This window comes from Lepidothrix coronata, unplaced genomic scaffold, assembly GCF_001604755.1.
Source record: "Lepidothrix coronata isolate B3197 unplaced genomic scaffold, Lepidothrix_coronata-1.0 Scaffold87, whole genome shotgun sequence".
NCBI classification, from domain to species: domain Eukaryota; kingdom Metazoa; phylum Chordata; class Aves; order Passeriformes; family Pipridae; genus Lepidothrix; species Lepidothrix coronata.
The window spans coordinates 489,942-515,526 of NW_016690267.1; the positions used below are offsets into that span (position 1 = coordinate 489,942).

Consider the following 25,585-nt stretch of genomic DNA (forward strand, 5'->3'; position numbering starts at 1 on the left):
CAAAGCAATCACAGGCTTAGTGTCTTAATAACATAAGTGAAACTTTGCACCTCCAAAATATTGCTGCAATTTCTCTTTAATACTGTAGTGCAAGATAAAGTTAATGTAAGATCTAAATTCATTGTTAATGAAGCCCAATATTATAATTGCTAAGGAAACAGATAACTTAGAAATAGGTAAGACTTTACTACCTGACATGCACCATTCTCATAAGCAGTGGCATCTTGCCCAGCCACTGGAATATTCTTAAATAATGGCTTGGAACCCCTTTTGTGAACAAAATCATGATTCTAATAAATCAAATGAAATAGTCACTTCCAAGGTATGTTTGCATAAGAACACTGGTTTGATTTAGAGTGGGGTTTGACATAGGGAAGCCAGAAAGGGGTTTTTGCTGTGAATCTATTTTGGGCCTTAATGGAGTAAATTATTCTTGCTGCAACCAGCTGAACAGTGGGGGCTGAATCTGTTATCCACTGGTTCCTGGACAACTTTATTTTCCTCTATAATATCTTAGATGGTTAATTCCATCAGTCTCAGTGAAAGCTGGGCTTTGCAGCCATAGATGATTCTTTTTTATGAAAAATAATTCCCAAAGCTATTTGCATTGGAGAAATCAGTGGAGAACCTCGGGAAGGGTTTTGAATGAAAGACAAAAGGCAAACTGTCCATATGAAATATGAGAATATGGAATTTATTTCCCCCCTAGACTTATTTTCTTACCATTAACGAGTATAAATGTACATTTAATGTCTTGAAAAGGAATGTAATCGACCTGCTGGAGGAACTGGGAGCAATGTTGGCTCGGTGCAGTTGCATCTGTCATGCAGCAGGAATGCTTCCAGGGGAACCTGCTTTCCAGACAGAGCTGTTTCAAATGGAAGTTATCAGCATATAATGTCAGATCAAATTCATCACAGGCAGGAGAAAAATAAAACATTGTGATCCAGGTGAAATTCAACCCAGTCTTTGATGGTTTTCAGATCTCTCTGGTGCTGTAGAAGGACAACACTGAATATCTCCCCAAGGAATGAATACTCAATGTTCCACTTCTAGTGGAAGTTCAGATGCTCCTCTCAAGTTCTCTTTGAATTGATAAGATCCCATTTCCATGGTGTTCTCCCCCACGGAGCTCCAAGTGCTTCAAAAAGCCACCACTGGGCACCATCATCTCAGTTTTGCCATGAACAAGGCCATGCATGGGTTGGGATTTTATCCAGTGGGACAGCACTAAGAGTTTTCCATCATGTCCTAATGTTCAGTGTGGCCACTCCTGCTCCCTCCAGAGCTGTCTGACAGAGGTCATTGTACAAATGAGCATAAGTTTTGTAGAACTCTGATACTCTGCTTTCTAATGAAGTCCCATTCATTGAAATCCACTCCACAACACAAATACCAGGTTTTAGGAACACTTGAGGCTGTACAGTCATGGTTGGGCTTATTTAACCAGTTGTAACATGGTTAATGGTTGGCCACCTACCCCTTATTAAGTTTTACATTAAGTGCAGAAACACCTAATGTTTTAAATATAAACAATTTTTTCTAAGTGACTCACGGAAGATCTGCCTCTTCCTTTTTTTGGCTAATTTTAAGCTCTGAAGTTTAGGTTGCAGATACTACAAAGAAACAGGAAACTACAGCAAAATCATATCTGTGTACAGGGAAAATGTGTTTGGGGGCATTTTTTGTTATGTGTGTTGCATAAAGCAGGGATTGGGTAAGGCAACAGCTCCTTGAGCTGAGGGTTTCCCAGACCAGCAGCCACGGAGTGGGGCAGAGATCCTTGCTGCCCTCTTGGAGCTGTGTTAGAAGTGCTCACAAAATAGAAGGTCCATCAAATGACTTACAACTGGGCTCCACATATACTGGAAATAATGGAAAATGACAAAATGTTGGCATTCCTGATCATAAATAATAACTAACCAGCATTAAATGTTGGCTGGCCTGTGTGGAACAAGGCACCTCTGTGTGGAATAAGAAACGTTTGGCCTGGTAAAGGTTATGAAGATGTTCCTAAAGCTTAACATGCAGCAGGAGAAGGGAGTGTAATTAAATTTTTGATGGGAATAGACCTTTCCATACCAATTCAGGACACGCTGTACATGTTAGTGATTACCAGGAGCTGTGCAAGGCACTTGTTTGGATGAAGAAAGTGGCTGAAGGCTTTAAAAGGGTCGTGATCGCACCAAGCAAGGCGATAACAAACGCAATCGGAAGCCCTGCTCCAAAGAGCTTGCACTCTTGGTCCTGCTGGGAAGAGCATGAACTCCAATCCCTTGTGCAAAGGTGGTGGGAATTCCCAAGGTGAGGATGCTGCTGCAGGCTGGGACCTGGTGCTTGAATCACGGCCGGGACAGGCTGTGAGCGACGGGTCCGGCCGCGGGCAGGGGGGTGCTGTGCTTTGCCTCTGCAAAGAGAAAGGGCCTGTTTCACTGTCAGCATGGTTTCCACATTGCTCCCAGCTTCTCCTTCCACCTCTCCCTATAAAATCTCCTGCTTGGGCATCACTGTCTGAGGCAAGAGCTGTGCTACGGCGCTGGGTCCTGCGCTAGGGCCTAGTTTATAGTCTTCACTGCCTGTGCTTGTAGAAGGAGATGGAAGGGACGTTTCAGGAGATGCTGTGGGAGAGAAAAGAAACAGAATTAATGTGGACTTGGATGCTGTTCAGTACAGCAGAGCCCAAATGATGTCAGCAAACCATACTATGAACCAAGGAGCAGGAGTTTGGGGGATGGGGCAGGGGGATCCCTCCCAAATTCAGGCATGTTCTGGCATATTCTTCCTTCCTGGTTTGTGAGGAGGCACAGGGTGGGCTGATAAGCACGTGCCAACTCTTCTCAGTATTTTGAACCTGGGAGATGCCTGCAACTGCTTTTCAATCCTTCCTCTCCTCAGAAGAGACCTCAACCTGCAGGCCACTGTACAGCATTTCCAGAACACAGCATCTCCCTAACCTGGGCTGTAAGGTGGCCTAAAAAACACTAAATAAACACAACCTAAAATACATGATGTCAACATTTATATGGCAGAGAAACAAAATACACTACAAGAAACAAGAAACAAAAATACCCTACAAGAAACAAAAATACACTACAAGAGGTATATGATTGTAACTGGCAGAAGGAGACTGTGCAAGACATTGTGATTACATGACAGCAGTTGTTAAATTACAACTGCTGTTCTACTTTCTTTTTTTAACAGCATGGTCCTCCAGTGGACAAATGCCTTAACCAACAGCCATAGCCTGGCAGCAGTGCCCAGGGTGGTTGAAGATAGTCTTGTATTCAGTTTGACAACAACCAGCTTTACACAGGGAACTCCTGCCACTAATAACCCTGTGTCCTGTTTTGTGGCATTTCCCAGTGCTGCCCACGACCATAGAAACACACTGTCCCCAATCTTGATTTCTTTTTTTTTTTTTTTTCTACCTTGTAATGTTTTAGTAACATCTCAAAATCTCTCTGGATCATGCTACCATGTGAAAATCCCAGTTTCTCTTTGGAAGCACGTAAAGGAGTCAGCCAGAGGGGCTGTGAACTTTTTCTCATATAAATAAACTTAAGTATCTTTTTCTTAACTGTTACTCCTGCCCAGCCCCTTCGTTATGCTGACAGTAACAATGTGAAGATGGACACCTACGGTCTGGAGCTGTGTGAATCACAGAGTTCATGTTGCTTTGGAGGACGTGTCCTGGCAGCGGTTCCAGGTTGAGGTTGGGAGGTCCTGACTGGTACTGGACATCAACGGTGGTTCCTGCAGAGGAAGTGGGAAAAGACATCATTCTTTGCATAGTTACTGAGAAACCAGATGCTCTGGGCTAAATCTTCTTTATTGAGAGGATGTGGAAGACCTCTGTGGGTGAAGGTTAATGGCTCATCTTTGCTTCCTTCCTGCTCTGCTGCCCTCTTTGCTCTCAGCCTCTCACTGTCTAGGAACAACCTCCTGGGATGTCTGGGCTTTCAACTAATATCCAGCCACATTGTTCTTCTGTCTGTGTGTGTGTCCCAATTGCTGCTCTTATCAGGGTTCCCCATATAGTTATAACTTCTGCATGTTGCTAACAAAAAGTGTGTTGTCTTCTTGCAAACTGCCTCAGCTTGGTGGAAGGCCTAAAAGTCAAGTACCCCACTGGTGACACACCACAGAGAGTATAAACCTTTTCAGATTTTTAGAGCTAGACTGGAAAGAAAGGGCTCTGGGATTGGACTGGAGTAAGAGAGACCCATGTTCAAGCCACAATTCATGGAGTCATAGAATGGTTTGGGTTGGAAAAGTCATAAAGATCATCTAGTTTCAACCCCCTGCCATGGACACTAGATCAGGTCGCTCGGGGCCAAACCCAACCTGGCCTTGGACACTTCCAGGGATGGGGCAGCCACAGCTTCTCTGGGCAACCTGTTCCAGTGCCTCACCACCCTCACAGTAATTTATTCCTAATTTCAAATCTAAGCCTACTCTTAGTTTAAAACCATCCCTGTTCTCCCTACCCCACATCCTCCAGAAGACACAAGCCCGGGCACAAAGCCCTGTAAACAAAAGCTTTGAGATAATCCAGCTTTGGTGTCCTTCCTCAGCAGTGTTCGTACCTCCCAGCAGCATCTCCTGCAGCAGACTGTCGATCCTGGCCACTCCAAAGAGCTTCATGAACTGGACCTGCTCTATCATCTGCCAGGTGATGCTCTGCAGGGGGGGCAGCAGGAGCAGGATGTCGCTGAAGCGGCCCCGGGAGTCGTACTGGCGGTCGTTGATATAATCCTCGAGGTTCACCTGCACCTGGAAGCGCATGTTCTTCACCTTCCCGGGCTCACTCAGGCCTTTGCAGTCTGGGGAGGGGGAAAAGGAAGTTAATTGCTGGCCTGTGTAAGCAGAGAAGCGTTGCCCTGTCAGTCAGGCTCTGCAGAGGGAAAAGGATGAGATGCAAGTGATCCTCTGACAGAGTCCAATATAAGGTGATAGATTAGCCTTGGGATATCTCACGTGGAATAGGGAAGCAGTAAGGGGAATTTTAGGGGAAATAGTAATTTGAGGGGAAACAATAATTTGAGGAGACACGATAATTTGAGGAGACTTTGAAGGGAAACAGTAAGAAAATAGAAGCTTGGTTGAAGTGGACATGTCTGCCAACTGCCATTAGTAAAGAGGAAAGATTCAGAAGTTAAACCATAATTATTTTTCCAACCAAACAAGAGGGAAAAATGATACGAAGTTAAATTTTTGGGGGGCCCCAAATTTTCCCCTGAAAACTTTGAGTTCCAACTACTACCACTAAATCCATGCAGTTTTAGTGCCTGTATATGTTGTAATTACACCTCGTGCAGCAGCAGGTTCTTGTCTCGCTCTCCTGTCTTTGACCTGTGGTCAGTCCTATTTTTCATGGGTCACTGGTCCAGCTCTGCTCAAGCAAGTAAATGTGACTTTGGGTAAGGGTGAAGTGCTGAGATTTACAGCTTTCCACTGCTGTCTCTGCTGGTATCTAAAACTGAAATTTCTGGATCACTGCACCATTTTCTTCACTGTCTACAAAGAAACCACAGGCACCACGTTTTAGAGATCATAGTGCCAAGAGATGAGATAAAGTGGTTAACATGTCAGCATGCAGCTCTGAGGACGTGCCTGCTTGTTAGCATGAATGAACTTCACTTCTGTAGAGCTTCACAGAAGCTCCTTTCAGCTTTCCTTTCAGCTGAAATCTCAGCTCCTCACTGTCACATTGATCTTAAGCTGCACAGAGACACTGATCAGCTGAGAAGGTGATTTGTCAAACTCAACTTGCTAATACCACCCTCACTCTGTTCACTCTTTGGAGAGCTGAAGTTTGTGGTGTTTCTAAAACTCCTGGACCTTGGTTTTGAATCAGCAAACACAGCAGAAAACAATAATTACTAGAAGATACTCTAATTTCTCCATGCTAATAGATGCCAAGGATAAAAGGGCATTGTTCTGGGCTTGGGGTTGTTCCCCTATCTCTTCTCTGAGCTCCAGGGCAATGCACACAATGAAGGGACCCCCAGTGCTGTAGCAAGAAGAGGTTGTTTGTGTGCTGTAGAAGCAGCAGTGCCTGGGGAGAGCCTGGGCTGAGACAGAACCCCCAGGCCTCTGGAATGAGGATACAGCAAAGCTTCAAAACAAGCTGTTGTTTGCCTCTGTGCTTCCCTGTTCTCTGTCCTGTGTGGATCAGCCCTGCCCTGGGCTAGTGCTGGCTGCCAGCAACATCCATTAGCAGATTCCTGATATTTCTGGGTGCCCTGACCAGCCCAGCTCTCTGTGGTTTTTAATGGTGCTTTCTGGACCCTGATAGAGCTCCACTGCTGCTCTGCTGACTCACTTTGCTTATACATAATTCACTACAGGCATATATGTCCTTAATAGTCATCTCCTGCATTTCAGGCTGATGGGCTTTCCCAAAGCCAAGGTAGTGAAGCAGCCAAACTCCTCCAGGGCCTGCAGTCTTGCACATTAGCCTGGCTGGAGTTCTAACTTGCTGAACAGCAAAACACTCAGGAATAGGTCACTTCTGACTGCACTGCTGAGCACTGGCTGTTACAGCACAGGCAGGGTGAAATGCAGAGCTGCTGCCAAGGGGTTTTCTTGGTTATTGGAGGTCCCTCAACTCCTCTCCAAGCCCATCTTGGCAGTCAGGAGGAAGCTCACCTGGATCAAAGAAGATGATGGCTTTCAGGCAGGCGTACTCGTTGTCATCGATCTGGATGTCCCGCAAGGGCTTCACCAACTCGTCCAGGATTCTGGTGGCCACACGAGCGATTTCCAATTCTGGGCAGTGCATTGGGATGATGAAATCATTCCCTGGGGAGACAAGAAAAAACTCACCATTAGATGTTGGCTCTAGGTCTGCAGACACTGTCTCAGCCTGCAGTTACCCCAAGGCCTGTTTGCCAGCTAGTCCCGGTGCCCATTTGCAGCAGATTTCCAGTCTGCAGCTTCCTGATCTGATCCCCAATTGAGAAGCAAGCCATGGATCTCATTCTTTGGTCCTTAATTATCTCATTTGCACATGTCAGTGCATCCACACTGCACACAAAGCCTGCTCCACGTTCTGCTCTGCTTTACCCTCTCTTATATCGAGCACCTGTTTGTGAGCAGTGTTGCATCTTTATTTTTGGTGTGGGGTTTTTTTTAAACAAATATATCCCTCCTTCTTTTCTTTAGTTTGTGGCTTTCAAGGTCACACTCTCATTTTTCCAAGAACAATCCCACCCGTGGTTTTGGTGACAGAGAGCTGCATGAAAAGGCAATACCTATGTGCACTATAATTTTTAATAGACCTTTCTGCTAAGTCTTTAAGGACTGATATCCAAATACCTCATTGCTTGTGTCTTAGCAATTTCAGTTACAAAAATAAGGCAACACAGTCTGAGATACCACTTAAATACTGAGGGGGTTCTCATCCACAATTTCAAAGCAGTAAGGGAAGATTTATAAAAATCCCATTGAATTTTCTGGCTGCTTTTTACGCTTCTTCAGACACTTCCCAAGCACTGAGTCTCATCCCGGGTGTGCAGACCATGCCCAGGAGAGGGGATTTCAGGTAGGCAGAATACTTGGCAATGACTTGGGGGAGTGAATTACAAAAGCAGGGGTGGATTTCACTACCTTACCTAACAACAGAAAATCAGTGTATGGTATGGACCGCTTGGCCACCCCGAGGAGCAAGTGCTCCCCTGCATGGGCTCTGAGCAAGGCAACCTGGAGAGGGCACAGAAGAAAGACATAATATTATATTTAAAAAGCAGGGAAAGGGGTGCTGAGATGTTGCTGTTTAATTAAGTCAAATTTGGAGTTTGCTTAGATATGTCAGATCTACAGATAAAGTACTATTAAGAGTTAGAAAATATCAGAATATGTTCACTTTGAGAAGTGCTACATTCACAGCAAACTAAATAAGAAGTTGTTTTCAGTTAAAAGAGCAAAGAGGGGCTTGAGTTAGTTGAGTTCTTAGGAAATAAACAGCTTTTACATTCAGCTGCCAGGTACCAGTAAAGGGAAAATCAGTCTTCTTTGACTGGGTCCTTTTGCAGACTGGACTGACCAACCCTATTATATTTAGGGGACTTTGCTACTCAGGTTATTTTTAATTGATCCTTTGGCCTTCATTACTCTTTCTCTCCTGTTAGTTTATTGCTCTGCATAGGGTGATCTGTATGTTAATGTCAGATTCTCCTGTTGAAAGGTACAGCTGGGAATTCCTATCCAAGGCTGGGAATTCCTATCAAAGGCAGTGGGTTTGCAGAGAAAAGGCTTTTGCATTTTACCTGGTCGTCAAGTGGGAGCTCACAGAACGCTGGGATGTATTTTGCCCATTCCACCAGCACCAGAAGCTGCTGTTTCATGGATTCACACACATCATTGATGGTTGCAACCTTCTTCATGGCAATGTCCGTGCTGTGCACCGGGCTCAGGGATAAATACTGGAAGAGGAACAACCCAGCTGCATTGGGACCAGATCAAAGCTGCTTTCCCACCCTCCAGAGCAGCAATTCATCCTCATGAGGCCCTTGACAAGTCGTTTCCCGTTGTGGTTTCACACCCATGTGCTCAGCAGAGTGTCCTATCCAAGCACAGCCCCTGGTGCAGCCTCCACGAGGTGGTGCTCAGTCCCAACACACTCCCCTCCCTCCTCCGCCTCCCTCCCTCCCCGCTCTCCAGGCCGGCTCAGGACAAAATCTCATTAATATTCCCATTCCTAGCAGCATCAGGGCTCAGCTTCCTATCAATCACTTAACCCAGCCAAATGTATGAAACGCATCCAGCCTTTCTCCTCCAAGTTACTGTCTGGGACACAAAACACCCTTTTTGATTTCTGAAGGGCTGCTTGGGGGTGGGAGGGTTAAAACATCATTTTTGAGAAGGAAATGGACTCATTGCTGCATGTAATACGCAACATCTGGACCATATGTTTCAGTGGAAAAAGGGTATTTGCATAAGAATTTAAAGGACACTCAGGGTGAAATTCATGGTGGAACATGAAATGAAAAAGCAATCAGCATTAGCTGAAGCCCAGTGATTTTATTCACATTGTTTTTCCACCCTAAAATTCTTACCCTGATAAAGAAGTTATAAGAGAAGATACAATCAACCATGAGGGAAACGTTATGTTTGGAGCAGGACAGAGTGTGCAGCAAGGAGGGATAAACTTCCATGTGAATGCCAGGAGTTTTTAGGGGTGCAGCAAAACTTTTAGGATAAGGGAATAGGGGACCCAGGGTCTGCAACATCCCTAAACCCTGGAATTTCAGCTTTGTTCCTCACACCTCAAAGGCAACAGGGTATCTTACCCTGATAACACACCAAGGATTTTTCCTGTCAGTTTTTTCTAATGCATTTTCTTCCCTGTGGGTTTGTGTAAGAGCCATCCAAGGACAGAAAGAAGATCCAAAGCCAGTTTTGGCTCATTTTTACCTTGCTTCCTCAATCTCAGGATTACCTTTACCTCAGTCATAGGATATGAGTAATTGTAAAAACTGCAACATTAGCTGTTTGGGCTTTCCTTAGACTTTTTCCTCCTTTTCTCTTTCCCAAAGAACTTGATAAGGATTTTTGATTGTTTTCTTTTCTTTTTAATTTAGAATCATTTGACTATGAAGAGGATTCTTTTTTTCTCTGTAGCTGTTCAACTTCACTTTCTGAATTGTAAAACTTTAAAAAAAAAGAGAGACCCTTTCCTTCAACAACTTAAAATACAAGTTCCTTTGTTCTTTAACTGCCTTTCTCTTACAATAAATGCCTAATGGTAAAGAACATGCTGCCAAACCATGGCAAAGGCTGAACACACACAGGAAAACAAAAAATTGGATTAGAAATTCCACCTCAAAAGGTAGAAAACCCGGATGGTTTAGTGGGTTGGAATAGCTGAAGGTCACGTTTGGAGGGCTGTCCCCACATGTCATACCTGCTGTGCCATGGCCTCAGCCTGGGTGAGCACGTGGATGGAGAGGGAGCCGTTGTCCTCGTAGCTGCTCCTGCGGATGCTGATCCTGTCACGCTCGTTCTGCACGGCTGGGAAGAGAGTGAACAGTGGTGGTGAGAAAATTCCCCCCACAGCCCATGGCTGCTGCTCCTTGTGGTGCCTAAACAGGAGTGGACAAGGCTTTAGCACCTGCAAGACACTCCACTCTTGTTGGATGCTGGAATAAGACTAAACAGGCTCTGAGGGAGGGAGAAGACCAAGCCCGAGAGGGAGATGAGGCCATCTGGGAGTCAGAGCAACACCTGTGGGCTGTCAGCTGCTCCCACTGGGTTTGATGCAGCTCAGGGGGAGTTTAGGGATTTAGTGTGAACCCTTTTCACTTGGCAGTGCACCCACAGTGCTGGAGCCCTGGCCTTTGATACCCTTTCTGCCATGTCTGCACTAAGGACTCCTCCCCTGAGCTCCCAGTGCAGCAGGATGCTCCTGAGGCTGCAGCTCCTCTTATGTCAGCACTGGAAAACTCACTCTAATCCCATCTCAAAGCAGCCTTGAAATGTCCCCTGCCTCTGAGGCATCACAGGTGGTGGTCCCAGGGGACATCTCCACCACTCATGGGCAGCAGGAAAAGTGACTCATTAAGCAAGGTCCAAAGAAAGGAAACTTAAATTCACTGATTCCCCCTCAAAACCATTCCTCAGGCTTGCCCTTCATGCTGCTGATTCCAGTGAGCCTGAAACCCTGACAGCAATGCTGGGGAACAGACCAAGCCAGGGTTTGTCCCCAGCCCAGCTGCCACCCTCTGCAAACCCCTGTAAATGAGCTGGAAATCAGCTCAGAGTGTCCCAAACTATTAATAACAGTGGTACTGCAGACCATGGGCACACTATAGGGACCACAGCAGAGTGAACACCAGCCCAAGCTGTTTGCAGACAGAAAGTTATGACCATGCCAGAGTGAATTTGAAAAAACACTGATTTTTGAGACCCATTCCACCCTTTAAACCTTCGTTGTCCCTGAAGCACAAAGCCCATCCAGCCCCTTCTCCATCAGCCCTGCACACTGAACAGAAGGCATGGATTGCACTTCAGCAGCTTATTTTTGCAACACAAGGCTCCAAGAGCTGCCTCGCCTCCACTGCAGCCATCAAATAACACAGCAGCAGAGAAAAAAAGGAGAATTTAGGCACAGTCCAATCTGTTTTCAGCATTGGTTTCTCCCCTAAGCCCCGTTGCCTCTGTCCAGCAGCACACAGGGCTGGGGAAAGGAGCTTGAACACAGACTTGGTGTTTTCCTGGCAGCTCAGACATCTTGCTACAGCTCAGAAAGGCAGTTGTCAGGTCCTTAAAGCAGAGGGAGCGAGAAGATTTAGCATGTGGTGATAGTGCAACACATCCCTCCTCCTTCTTCCAGCAATTCCAGACTCCTTTGGTTTTATTTAGGAGGAGTGACTCAGACAAAGCTGTCAAAGCACGACTCACTCTGTGCTTTAACCCCTTGAGTGTAAAACACTGTGGTTTTGTCTCAAAAGTGGCCACTGGAGAAGATTTTTCCAGGAATGATTTTTTTTTTTTTTTTTTCAGGGTCAACAAAATCATGTTGCCATCATTCTTTTGGGACTTTGCCTCGCTGCTGGGTCTTGTTTTAGAGCATCACTCTGCACAGGACTCATTCCTGGGAATTCTTGCAAAGGGGGAACGTGGGCACCGTTTTGCCCAAGGAGGGGGAAGGTGGGTTTTTGTCAGCTCGTGTCCAACTGCTGCTCTGTTTTCCTAACCAGCCTCTGATGAAAGGCCAACAAAGCGAAAGGGCAGAAAACAAGCAGCAGTGACAGAAATCAATATCTCCCCTTATCGGCAGGAGTATTTATTTTCCAAGATTTGGGGCTCAGCCTTGCTGTCAGTCAGGACCTGGCTGTGCCTGGGGGGGTCTGCTGGGCTCCAGCCACCAAAACCACTCTGTACCTCAGAATCAACCTTGCCTGTGAGGGGCTGGATGGGTACATTGATCTGTGACAGAGACAACACACAGACATATTCCTGGAGCCTTTACAAGCAGTTAGTCATCAATTTAGGGAAAAAACAACTACAGCCCTCGGGAAGCTCCACTAACCCACCTTAGCACCTCCCTGTGCATGGGGGGTGTTCAGCCAAGGACCCTCACCAGCCTGAAGGCGAGGGTGGTTATAGGAATCACAAGCTATGATTAATCTTTGGAATGGATTAACCCTTCATGGCTTCTCTTGGGACACCAGGAAGATGGGCAGCAGCACCCAGCGCTCAGCCTGACCAAACCTGTGTCATCACTGACTTTTTGGAAAGTCCCCACCCAAGCTTCTACACCTGGTTTCATATCAGATGCTCCCCCATGTAGCTCCCAGGGGCTAATGCGGCTCTTTTTGCCCACTTTCAAGAAAAGGTACAAATTTTGCCTTTCCAACTGAGTTACACATGTTATTTTACATAAGCCCTACAGACCCAGGCAGACCTGGTCCCCAGTGACAGACTCCTTTAAGAAGCCTCAGCCTGTTTTTCTTCCAGATCTTTTTATGGCACATATTTCAGTGCTTCCCTCATGCTCTGATAAGCTCAATCTTCAAGCGTAAGTGGATGGTACAGACCAACTTTCTCAAGGTGATTTGGGTGTTATCTCTGAAAGTACCCAAGACGTGATGGAATTAGATACGAATGGGAGGGAGTTAATGTTTTACCTGCCACAAAAATTAATCTATTACTGTGTGGTAATTATATTGCTATATTTATTGTATTTGTAAAAAGGAAGGGATAGGTCACTTGTGGTGAGGCAGTGGGAGGGCACAAGGGACGTGCTGGCCCTGGGGGTGCTGGGCTTAGGTGTGATCTTGGCTTTGCATCAGTAAAACTTGGCAAACTTGAAGGAAAGACTAAAACTCTAGTGCTGACTGACTGACTCCCAGGAGCTGCCGTTTCCAGTATGTTTCTGGCAAAAACTTTGCTCCTCGTTTTTTGTTTCCCCCTAATCTTGTCCTCTGCACATTCCCAAAGCAAATAAACACTGTGAAGGGCCACTGCAGTCCCACAAAAGGGGACGTCAGTGGTTGTGAGTCCCCACCATGATCTGGGCAGGGACAGTGTGGCCCCAAGCCGGGCTTTCCCCTTGGGAAGGGAAGAGAGGGTGAGATGATGCCCATGTCTCCCTCCAGGGAATTGTCATTGCTATAGCACATCCTGACTGTGGGAAGGAGATGGAAAAACAAACATATTCTCCCTGTGACGTAGAGGAGCCCTCGGAGGGGGTTTGTTGTTCAGAGCAAGGCTGGACCCTCCTGCCAGGAGCACATGAAGGATTCCGGACCGGCTGTGGGACACGCGGGCGGCTCTGAGCAAACAGCGGCGTGTTTGTGGCATTGCAACAACCCCCTGTGCCCCAAACAATGTGTCCTTGCTGCTTTGCCATCCCAGAGCCTGGGATGAGGAGCCTCCAGGGAGTCCAATAAATACGGGCACAGGCACTGGCTGGAAGGGGAGAGCAGCAAACCAGTAACTTTCCACGGCAACTGTGGAGGTTAAAGCCCTGCCTATATGGGAATTAGTGTTTCCATTATTATTCCACTAAAAACATCCTCATTTAATGCTGGGGGAGTTGGGAATGTATTAATAAATGGCATAGGGAGAGTGCAGGAGGAGGGAGGTGCGAGTGCCCTGTGCAGTGCTGGCATTCATTGGTGCTCACAGTGTTTCTGTCTCCACCAACAGATTTACTCCTCCTGCTGCCTGACTAATTTATATCCACAAATAAGCTTTTTTCCCCAAACTGCCTCAGATTTTGTAGGTGTGGTATGTTTTATTCGCAAATAAATCCCAGTGGTACACACACATTTAATCCTTTCATGGGTTTTGGGGTGATTTATGACTAATGCAGGTGGAGAAGATCCTTTATCTTTTCCATCCTTCTTTGCAATAAACTGCAGTCCCAGTTTCTGAAAGCTGGCAGAAGAAATGTGTAAACAAAAGGTATGAAACAAGACAGAGGTCCTTCAAAACACTAATAAAACTGTCTTATAAACCTGTCCAATTTCACAAAAATAAATAAAAAATAGCCACATATCCTTCCACTGTGTTGTGGCAGTAAGTGATACGATAATTCTTTTTACTTCTGCATGAAACTAAAGGAGTTCATGTACATTCATAAATTACTTTGAAGGGGATGAGGGGTTAAATATTAACCCCTCTTTTTTTTTCCACCAGCAAACTGAATCCTGACAGTGCAGTACTGCCATTTCAAATGGCTTCCAGGTTTTCACTCAGCTCCATGTGAGGAGATGACCTGGCTCACTTGAGAAATCACATCCTGCTAATTTATTCAAGGTCAAACATGATCTCAGTGAGATGCTAAAAATAGTATCCTGCCGTTTCCTTTGTGTGTTTAAGTACCTGGTGTTCCCCTCAGACACTGGTGTTGTAGTGACCACAAACCTGTCCCGTAGCATTGAGCAAGACAATGGAAATCGAACCTTCCGTGCAAAGAGAGAAAACCAGGGAGAACAGCCAGAAAATCCCCCAAGCACCCAGACCTCCCTGTGGCACAGTCCTGGCCCTAACCACAAAATAAGGATAAAGGATGGAATCTCTGTAAAAATCTTAAATCCTCATCTTAGAGGTGTTTCAGGAGACCAGAAGGGGTTTGTGTTCAGGGAAGCCTTTTGCTCTCCCCTTGTCCCAGTTCTGATGATTGATGTTAAAGTGAATTCCTGGCACCAAAAAAGTAATTGGGATAGGAGTGTTCCTGAATGAGCTAATTTCTAAGAAGTCTGAGGACTGGACTTTCCACAAGACTCAAGTTTAGGCCCTATCTTGGTCTTGCTGGCACTAATGGAACCTGAGTCCCATCTCAATGCACAAGCTTGAAGGTGTGTCTCATGTGTGGGGCAGCCTTGGTCCTTTCTTAAGGTAGGATCAAATTCAGAGTATACAAACTAGGCAATCTAAAGATCCTATTGATAATTTTCTTAAACATCTGCCCAGCTGCCCCAAATGGCAAACCTCTCCTGACACAGTTTAAAGCTAGCTCAGGTGTTTGCATCACAGGGATTTTTCTTTAGGCAGAAATTTCCCTTCTACCAGGCTACATAGCACCCTGAAAAATCTTATCCACTAGAATTGTTTCCAAAATGGAAATTAAAAAAAAAAAAAAGAGAACAAAAGAAAGTTCCAAAAGCGTCACATCACGTCTTACAACACAGGAAGACTGGGAAAAAAAGATCACTCTGGATCCAAAATTGCAGTTTATCAGTTAGTTTTGCTGGGGAACAGTAAGTTCTCTAACACTGCACACACAGACACTGAGCAGTGGGTCAGTGGGGCACCCTCAGTGTGAGGGTGACACAGCCCTGGCTCACCCCATCCCAGGTGTATTGTCCCTGGGAAAAGTATCATTTCCAGCTTCTTCCCCTCTGCCGTGGGTAAACAATGCTATTACCACACCCTGGAAAGTCTGATTGCTGTTACAGGGGCTGGCTCGGACGGGATGTGCCAGGGAAAGAGTGTCAAGCTCTTGGTTCACAGAGCACGGCGAGTGTGGATGTCACCACTGCCACCTCCCAGCACAGATCTGTGCACACTGCCAAAAGGTTTTGTACAAATATTTGTATCCTCCTAATAGAACTCTATCCAAGGCATGGCTTCTCTTTTTCCCTCAAGCTTTGCAATTCTGTTTAATATTAATCTAGAACCACCCCAGGGCAAACAGCTGTGTTCTTTTTGCGCACACAATTGTGCAAGAAAATTTCTTTCCCACTCCTGCACACGTGCTTGGGATATAGCTCTGGTCAGCTAAGCTGATTTCTGCAAAGCACTTGCTCAAGGTGCTTTAAAATCCTCCTTCCCAAACACATGAGCAGTCTGTGAGCACACAACCTGACTGTGCACTCATAAAAGAGTTTCAAAGAATGTGACCATGTGGAACTTGAAATGAGTCATCTTCCATCAAGCTGCAATCAGTGATGAAGGCCTGAGCCAAGGTTTTATAACTTTTACCATAAAACCCAATAAAAATCATGCTTCAGCTCAAAGAATGGAGCTGATAACCAGATTTCAGCCTTTCCAAGCGCTGGAGCTGCACCAGCAATTGGCTTTATCCTCATCTAGAATTGACCAGATCAGCTTTGGTTTGGCCTTAATTAATTTAAACTCTAATTACTTTTTCATCTGGTGTATTTACTCCATTTCTCCTGAAATAAACCAGTAGGCATTTTTGCTACATCCATGACTTATGCCAAATTTCAAGACACTCTTCTCCAGGAAAACATATGGTCAGAACATTGGAAAGATTGTCTCATCACCAGTGAAATCTTATGAATTACCAGAAAAGAGTGGCAAATTTCCCCTTGGTTTCAGTGGAACCACAATTTCACCCCTTGAGTGAACTCGGTGGCATGGAAAGAAACTCTCAAGCGCCTTTCTACCTCCTTCATCTTTCAGCTGTCAGTGGGTTGGAAAACAGCACAAATACAGGGTGGAGAGTGTTGAAACCACCACCCAACCACCGACACGTCACGGGGACGTACCACCCATTGTGGGTCGGGTCCCCACTTTGCTGAGCACTCAGTGGACAAGCACGAAAAGCTTGGAATCAGTAAAACAGTATCATCCACGCTCTCCCAGTATGAAGACACTGGATGAGCAGGGACCAGAAATGCTGGGATAGGTCCCAGACTTTCCCAGAGAAGCCGGATATAGGCACAGGTTAACAGAGTGGGTTTTCTCATGCTCAGCATTAGTCCCTGTGACACTCAGTGTTTCCTTCAGTGTGTTGAAAGGGTACTTGATGGTCACTGGTACCCACACCTACAAAGCTCCACCTCCTTCCTAAAGACAGCCAGTGGGAAGTGCAGCAAAAGGCGTTGGCCAAGTTTGGATTGGCCCTTCAGTACTGGTGCTACTGGTGGCTCATGGCCATGCTGTAACCACCACGAGGACAGAATAACTGAAGGGTTTGGCTCTGACACACATCCCTGCTCGGGGGACACCTGAGTCATCTCCTCCAGAAGTGCTGCCCGTGTGCCCTTGTGCCACCAAGGACCAGCTCTGGCACTGAAAGGATCGTGCCCAGGCTGTACCTTGCCCTGAGAGTTGCAGGAAGCTACACAAGCATCAGCCAAGCCGACCACACCATCTGAGGTAGTCAACTGATGGCATTTATGAGAATGGCAGATCCTCACTGAGATTGGCACAGCTGGGATTAGGAGTCACACTGGCAGGTATGGAGAGAGGAAATTGCTGCTCTAAAGTACTTAGAGACCAAACAAACCCTGAGGAAGCTCATCCCTTTCCCAGTACTACTTTCCAGCCTCCCAGGAGAAGTGAATAATGTCACCAGGCTCTCACTGAAATTGAGATAAAATGGAAAGTGGGGCTTTCAGCCACAACAAAAAGTCTCTCACTGCAACAAAAAAAGCAGGGCTGCTGCTGTTCTCCACAATGCTCTGCAGTGGGAGCAGGGTCTGAGACAGCAACAGGCAGTTTGGAAATGTCTCTTTGCACCTACCTTCTTTCTTCATGCCAGCTCTGAAGCACTTCTTCAGCCTGCAGTACCTGCACTGGTTCCTCTTGTCTTTGTCTATCACACACTGTCGGCTGAACCTGGGAGGAGATGGGAAAGAAAACATGGAGCAACCAGCCTGGCATCTGCAACCCCCTCACACTGAGCACCCTCAAATACAGCCCCAGAACTCCATGATCTTCTTCATGAACCTAGAGAAGAGCCAAAGATTTGCAAGAAATGGGTTGGATCAACCTTGGCTTGGCCCAGCTCCTCATCTTCCCCAGCGCAGCGACTGGGAGCGCAGCAACTTCAGACCTCCCACCCTGCAGGGACTGGGATGGTTTTGGCTGTGAAAGCATGACTGTGACTGGAGTTGTGCTGCTGTAGGAGCTCCATCTCCCACTTTCAGACAGTTTTTGGCTATTTGGTGTTGGGGTTTGTCTGACTTCCTTGTTATCTGTCCCATTTCATGTACAATAACTGCGTTATGGACCACAAATCCTTTGTGTCTGTGGCCTTGTTTTGAGGTACGTGGTCACCTAATTCATCCTCATTTCTGTGGGGATTTAGGAACGTCTGTGCTGTTCCAAGGGTGGCCCAGGCAGACTTGGCAGCTCTTGCCATGTTGGGTGAAGCAATGGAAGAGGAATCTGCCGTGCAGAGAGGAGATGACAGGGGTTGCTCCAGGACCATCCCCAGGTTGTAAATGAAGGGGCAGTTTCCCAGACTAGTTAAAAGCCAAAGGTACAAAGGCCCCAAGACTTTTCAGTTACTTCATGTACCCGAGCTCTGAGCTGGGCTGAATGCAGCACAGTTCACCAAATAAGGACTTGCAGACAAGCTTGGCCATTTCCTTGGCTTCGACTCTGTGGATCTTCCCTGAGCTGCCAAATATCACAGACATTCATGGATTCCTGGGAAGGGGCGGCAACTCCACTCCCAGGAGACTGATAGCTGAAATTCCAAAGAGACCAGTAGTAGTTGTAGTCTCCTCCCTCAGGAATCCCACGGTACATGGGATGGGCACCATGTGGGTGGACACTGCTGTCACCCCAGGTGTCTTTCATGGCTGCTGTGCCCTGGAGTGATAAGGACACCAGGAACATTTTGAACAATTAGGATGACTCACACTGGAAAAATTTGGAATGCCCTTAGAGGAGGAAGAGCTTTGGAACAGAAAGAAAACTTCCAAGTTTTAATTAGAGATGAAGGATTTGAGTGTATTCAGGTTTGGGGTTTTTTTCCCTTTTCTCCTGTGCTAAAATAAACACCATTTTCCTAAGGTCAACCAAGATAGCAGATTTATAATTTATAGCCTTCTCCTGGCCAAAAAATCCTCTCAAATGCATACCTGTGCCAAAGTGGATGTGAATCATCTCTGGTCCATGCTCATTTCTCAGAATGATCATACAATCATCAGTGATATGTCAGTGCACATCATTTATTTTATTTCAAAACAAAAATGGAGATGCTGTGAGGGGAGGGATGTGTGGAGGCTTTGGAGGTGACAGACTCTTGGATGCTTGTTCTATTTTACAGGGAAAATCAAGAAAAACTGGTTTTGAGATGAAATCTCTGGAGCTTTGTCCTTTGCCACTTTGGCTTCCCCTTGCTGGGCTGTGACAAGGTCGTGGTGTCACTCCACACTCAGGGCCTGTATTTATGTATTTTACACACCAGTCAAACCTCAGGTCTATGATTTTCCATTGATTTGCACCATGGGGAAAGCAGTGATGCTGAATTCACTAAAGGGATTTCTCAGTACCACAGAAGGCCTCAGGGTCCAAGACGAGATAGGACTGAGTTTACTCCTCATCTCCCTGTCCTCCAGCCACAAACCAAACTATAGCCCTACTGCTGGCACCCATGGCGTGGCAATTTGGCATTTGACATGGTGGCCCCTTCGTTCAACCTGATCTCTCCACCCCAAATCATTCACAGCGCCCAGAAATTGCATTTTAGTCGCAGCGGGGGCAGGTACCTGCAGGAGTAGACGTGGTTCTTGCGGACGCTCCTCCTGAAGAAGCCCTTGCAGCCGTCACAGCTGGAGGCCCCGTAGTGTTTGCCGGTGGCCCGGTCCCCGCAGATGGAGCACAGGGAGCTGACGCCGTTGGGGAGCAGGTTGGTGTTTGCTGATTCAGCTGCGATGGCCTCTGTGGGCAGAGAACAGGGACCATTAGACCCCCCCTGTGATGGACACCAGAGCCAGCCAAGGTGCTTTGTGCAAGCAAACAGCACCGAGCCAGCCCCACACACGCGAGAAAAGCCTCCAAACTGATGGTCGTGCTCTCCCCAACCTCCCCTGAGAGTAGCTCAGCTGCTTTGCTTCTGCCATCAACATTTTCCTTTGCTTCGGTGAACAGAGGGATTTCAAGCTGCCTAACCCTAACTGCTTGTGAGGATTTATCAATTATCACTACTTTTTTTTTTGATAGATTTAGAGAAACCTCACCTGGATGTGAGATACATGTTTTTGAGGGATGGAGAGCCACCTCCTCAATTAGTCACCTGGAGAATATGGTTCAAAGCTGGTGTCTGCAGAGGACAATGGACAAAAACTCCTTAACTTGAATAAATAGAAAGCAGAGAAGAGGCAGCAGAGGCACAAAGGATGAATTGCTTCATGCAATGACAGAGGTGTTGGAGATAAAAGGCTGCTCTTGAGAGCTCCTCTGCAGCTGAAAGGCAGAGACAGCAGCTCCCACAGGGATCACTTTAGTTCTAAGTCTGGTTCCTGCTCTGAAATTCCCTCTGAAGAGCTCATTGCTTTCCACTGGAAAGCAACAGAGGTGTGCAAGAAGATCAACCTTCTAAATTAGGGACCTAAAATTAGGTCATATGAATGCCCTCTGTCATGTCCTCCACTTGCACCCCCTCATTTGGGGCAGGAATAGCTCTGCCCCTGCCTGCCCTGGGCTGTGTGTACACACTGCTGAAGACTCTCCTTGGAACCTCTCCCTTGGCTTTAACCACCAGACTCTCTGCCCTCTTAATCCTCCTAATTTGAGGCACAGCCTGGGGACGGAAAAATAAGGAGACACTTGCGAAGACGTGGATGAGTGTTTACATCTCACCAAGAGGAGGAATATTTGTGGAGTCTGCCCTGACCTGGGCACTCACTGCAGGATGGTTTTATGAATTTATCACACCTCTGGGAGCAGGTTCTACACTCCAGGGGATCTGATCTCATGCTACAGTGACCTTGGAAAAGTCTCAGGCACAAAGACACATCGTGACATGTCTCTGGGATGACACAGAAAAGATGGGCAGGGATGAGGAAAGCTCAGCTGATGTTGTATTGAGCAATGAGAAATCTTTGAGAAAATTACTCAATGGGGAGGAATTGTCATCTGGTCTGGACAGCCCAGAGGGAATCTTCTAATCCATAAGGTGTAAAAATAGTCCTGGGTAATCCACACACGACATGTGTATATACAGAGTGAGAGAAGGCTATTTTTGTGTATGAATACACATCAAAAATTTATAGTGAAAATATTTGCTATGCAATGAAAGTTGTAATCAAAAGCCCCCCAAAAATAATACAGCCAATAAAGCTTTAATTTTTTCAAAAACTGGAAAGTTTTCTAGCTAAGGCTGAGACTAAGACATTTTTAGCTAAGACTTCACAAATGCAGAGGTCAGAATTCCCCTCAGTCCCTAAAAAAATCCCTTTTGGTCTTTATTCACTTTCTGATGTATGGATGAATAAATAAGTAGGTTGTAGCATTATGGGAGCAACATGACAGGAAAGAATGACAGTATTAAAATCATTCTTAAGTCATAATGACAGAAATTGAGATTCACTTGTTCCCAAAATCTGTGTAAGATGGTCCCAGCTCTGACATTTGTCAGTAAGTGACACTTGGGTCCTTTGGGAACATTGCCTACGTCAGAGCTGCTTAATGGTAATTTACATTGATTTTTAGGGTTTTTTTTGCAATGATTCTTCATTTTATTTTACTTAATAACTCAGTATTAAATGAGCTGTACTACAATATTCCCTTGAGGATAACTGTACTGCTAAACATATGTGTATCTGTTGCTCCATCTATTTTTTGAAGGAGCATATGACCATAAACAAACGTGCTGAGTGTGCTGGATTCCATTTAAAAAATTGCACAACAAAAATAAAGATAAGAAGGCCAATTTCCTCTTAGCTCCACTTGTGCTTTCTCTAGTGACTTCAGGGGAATCAAGCCAAGGTCATCCAGTTTGGGTCTCAAATGGACCTCCAGTTCCTGATGCTGGAAAGTATTTACTCACCAGAAAAGACTTTTTTTCCTTTGTGTAAGACATTGGAGGAGCTGCTGGCTGATAGAAGGAAGAAATTAAAAATCTGGCCTTAAACCAAGTATTACTGGAGGCAGGACCATCAGCACTGTGTGTGTGAGGGCCCATGGAAATTAGTAAACCAAATTTTGCCCTCACCACCTTAGAAAGGGATGTTGAGAGTTATATATTGGTTATAGATGCTCATCACCATGGTAAACAGAACAGTTCCTAAGCCATGCCACAATGCCTCTGGAATTTCCACTGGAGAGATGCAAGTGATTGTGCTCTCCATGAAGAGACCATAACTCCTCTTGACCTTGTGTGGGCCCCAGGCTGAGCTGAGGACTGGTGGTTGTGTCCAGGCTTCTCACTAGGACTAGTCCCAGGGGTCACTGGCAGAAAAATCTGAATTTCAAACATTTTTTGTGAGTTATATATGATCAGTGTGCAGGTTGGGAGTTACATCCCTAATGCTGATGAGAGTATCCCAGTGGCTTCACCAGCTTTGGGATCAGCCAAGCTCACAACTGATACATCCCAATTGTTGGTACCTGCTGCCTCTGTCTGTAAGTCATTACCTAACCAGGGCTGAAATGGTGATGCCAGTTTTGCAGTGACAGGAAATGACGGTGAGGATGTTCTCGTGTTATCTGGTCAATTCCTGCTTTTCCTTTTAGCTGTATTACTGGCTGCATCTCTTCTAGATGCACATTGTATAAAAGAGAATGGTCTTGCAATACTTTCCAGAATGGCTTTTGCTTTGATCTACCCAGGAAACCAAGCCAGTCTCAGTGCACGTAATTTGCAGCTAAGAAATCCCTGAATTCCACGTGCTGGGCTAGAACGTGAAGAGATTCCCAATGTGGGTTTGCACACACAGTCAAAGTTGGTGGCCAAAGCCAGCATTGCAAAATCTGTGCACACAGATGTAGGGCAGGGTGGGGGTTAGCACTGAAACCCAGGCAGGTCAGTGGCTTTCTACAGCAGCTTTTAGCAAATACAAGGGGGGTTTGAGATCTAAAACACAGCTTTGATTTAGTGTTCCCGAATCCTACAGGAACAACGGTGAAGAGGCCAGCCAGAAAGGCCAGAGCTCCTCCCAGGCACAACCTGCAGCTTGAGAGACAGCCAAGCATTGCCAGAACATCTCTGGTGGCTTTTTTGTGGTCTGAATTGGGTCAGCAGCAGGGCTGGGAAAGGTGTTTCACCAACCCTGTGCCAAAGTCCCAAGGATCAGTGTGGTGGTTGAGTGCTGAAACAGGAAAACCGTGGGAGAAAACACTCCCTCAACTAAAGAATGAGTGCAGAGTTGCAATAATGCTTCATATTTTAAGCAAAATGAGACAACTCTGACAAGAGCATGAGGAAAGGGGTATTAACAGCACATAAAAACTAAGTGAGAATATGGCTTGTAACACCAGCCAAGGTAAAGCAAAGAAGTTTGTACAGAATGGGAAAATTTCTGCTAGTACAACACATATTTTATAAAGGAGAGAGGGAATTAGTGTTGATTTTTGTTCGTTTCCTTTTGCTGTTCTATTTAAACCAGACAATTTATTATATTCCTCCCATAATGGATTCTATTCTTTATTTTGAATTAGTCTCAAAATATTTGGCAAAATATGGGCTACTTAAAGGTGGAAAATCCAAAACACCTATCTAGGCAAATCTCAGACCAACAGCAGCTTCCTGAAGCAGAAAGCTCAGCACCCAAGATGCTCCACAGCACTAATCAACCCAAATTTTTGATAATGTTCCAAAGAAGGAAAGAGTTGGTTTCAAGAAAGCATGATCTTATTTGAAAATATTCCAATTTTCACATTTGAAATTGTTCAGAGTGTAAGAAGCCGCCCTGAATCCATTACAATAAATATTGCATCCCTTCCCGTTCGTGTTTATAGAGGGCAAAGCTGCCATTAGATTCAGTAGGGGAAAAAATACACACAAGTCTTGGGGAAAATATGGCTTAAAATAATCCAGTATAATTGTAAAAGTACCTAAAATGAGATTATTTCCTGATTCTAACAAATTTTAAATTATTTCTGAAGCTACAGAGGGAAATGTGATTTTGAGTTACCCCTGGGAACTGAATTCAGCTGGTAGGCAACGTATTTCCATGCATGGACATTTCAGGCCTTTTTTGAAGTTATTTTTACAAACTGTAGAAGAGGACACTTACCCAAGACAAACAAGCTAATTTCAAAACAGCTCGTTCCCGAGAGAACCAGTTACTCATTAACAGCTCAACAAATAACACAATCCCGATCTCGATAAAGTTCAGAAAAGACTCAACCTGTCAGTTCCACTGCATGAATCACCAGAGAGCCCCAAACAGGCTTTCGTGGTTCATTTGCAAAACAATTTTGAATTTTGAGGAAATCTGTACCACTTCAAAAAGTGAAAAGCATCTTGTTGTTCGGCAGCAAGCGACAAAGAGAAACATCTGTGTTAAATATCATTTCTGGAGTAGGATAGGAGGAAAGGAAAACCTTTCTGCAAGGATAAGAAATAAGAACCAGTCTATCTGCAGCTGGCAAAAATATATATTTAGTTGGGGACAGCCAGAGCTTTATTGAAGTCAAACTTAAATTCAAATTTCTATGGACCTTTTAACTTTACTATCCCTCTGTGTCCCACAATAATAAGTCTAATCATTTTATATTGTGGACAATAGCCCTACCGAAACTCTGATTTATTTTGATGAGCCAGCTAATGAGCAAACATGAAAATCCCATCTTAATTTCACAAAGCTCCTTAACAAATTTAATGAAATGCAGCCAAAACTCTCCAAAGGCTTCGTTAACGTTGGGATCTCATTCAGTTACACGGTGGTTTCACGCAATATGACCAAAATGCCCTTTATTTTTACACAGTGAGCAGTTAATTTCACAGAATAGCATTCACTTTATGTCAGAGTAGTTTTGGTTGCTCAAAAACTAAATAACAAAAACTAAACACCACAAAATGAGCTTTATTTCTGCGAACAAAGCGGAAGTCTCTGCCTATAAACACTCTCGCCTCGCAGCCAAGTTCTTTTGTGCCATAAAAACTGTTGGACCATCTTGGTAACCCTTAAAAATACAAGTAAAGTAATGATTTGGATGTTGTTTCTCAGATCAAGTCCTTAGGAACAACTCAAACGGGACACACGGTCATAGACAAATGTCATTTGAGACGACGTGTTTTCCCGAGGATTAAATATCGACCTAAGCCATAGATGGGAATGAAACACGCATTTGAAGGAAGAAATATTGGTATTAACTCCTCTCATAAGCCATACAGGGGGACAGATCTAAGGAGTGCCATGAAAAACTCTACCAGCATTTGCCAAACTCTTCAGGACATGGCGCTCAGCCCACCAAGGAAAAGAACAACTCAGAATGGGACCGGCAAGCGAAAGAGTCGCATTTCAGCCCAAACACAACCACGGATGCCACAGGTTGACAGATCAGCTGCTTAAATATTACCCCTTCCACCCTTTGCCCCACACCTCCCACCTGTCTTTCCCAGGATCTCAGCTTTGCAACAGAGGTAGTGGAGGTTATTCAAGAGGAAACAAATAAAAATCTCACCAGTGTTATTGGGGAGCACCCGGAGGTTGTCGAATTCCAGCATGGTGTAAGAGGAGTCCAAGGAGTCCACATAATCTGGCATATCCATGTCCATGATGGACTGACAAAGCTTCATTATTACTTGACAACAGCGAGGGAAGCGGCAAAACACAGCCCTGCTGTCAATCACGGCCAAGGTTTCCTCTGCAAAGAGAGACACCCCGGCCCTTGCGATGACAAATCATTACCCAGCTCTGCCCACAGTCCCCTCCCCGTGCCAGGGGAGAAGGGACGAGGCCGTTCCCTGTGGTGTGCACAG

The 25,585-nt window shown here is 45.4% G+C and overlaps 1 protein-coding gene across 1 annotated transcript; it reads right to left on the bottom strand.

Moving 5' to 3' along the window:
* Positions 1-665: 665 nt before the first annotated feature.
* LOC108500264 (hepatocyte nuclear factor 4-beta-like) lies at positions 666-25,585 on the bottom strand. Its single transcript, XM_017820993.1, has 10 exons — positions 25,288-25,585; positions 19,425-19,596; positions 17,447-17,541; positions 9,908-10,014; positions 8,271-8,426; positions 7,617-7,704; positions 6,652-6,804; positions 4,587-4,823; positions 3,640-3,753; positions 666-2,618 (listed from the first exon to the last, which is right to left on the bottom strand). The coding sequence occupies exons 1-10, from the start codon at positions 25,400-25,402 to the stop codon at positions 2,482-2,484; spliced, it is 1,374 nt and encodes a 457-aa protein (XP_017676482.1). The 5' UTR covers positions 25,403-25,585; the 3' UTR covers positions 666-2,481.

Bases quoted from the DNA above. Each gene is read 5' to 3' on its own strand.
- LOC108500264 (XM_017820993.1), bottom strand. From the start codon at position 25,402: ATGAAGCTTTGTCAGTCCATCATGGACATGGATATGCCAGATTATGTG. The intron at 10,015-17,446 runs GTAGGTGCAAAG...CTCTCTTCCCAG, and splicing joins AGCTGGCATGAAGAAAGAAG to CCGTGCAGAACGAGCGTGAC. The intron at 4,824-6,651 runs GTGAGCTTCCTC...CCCCCTCCCCAG, and splicing joins CATCATCTTCTTTGATCCAG to ACTGCAAAGGCCTGAGTGAG.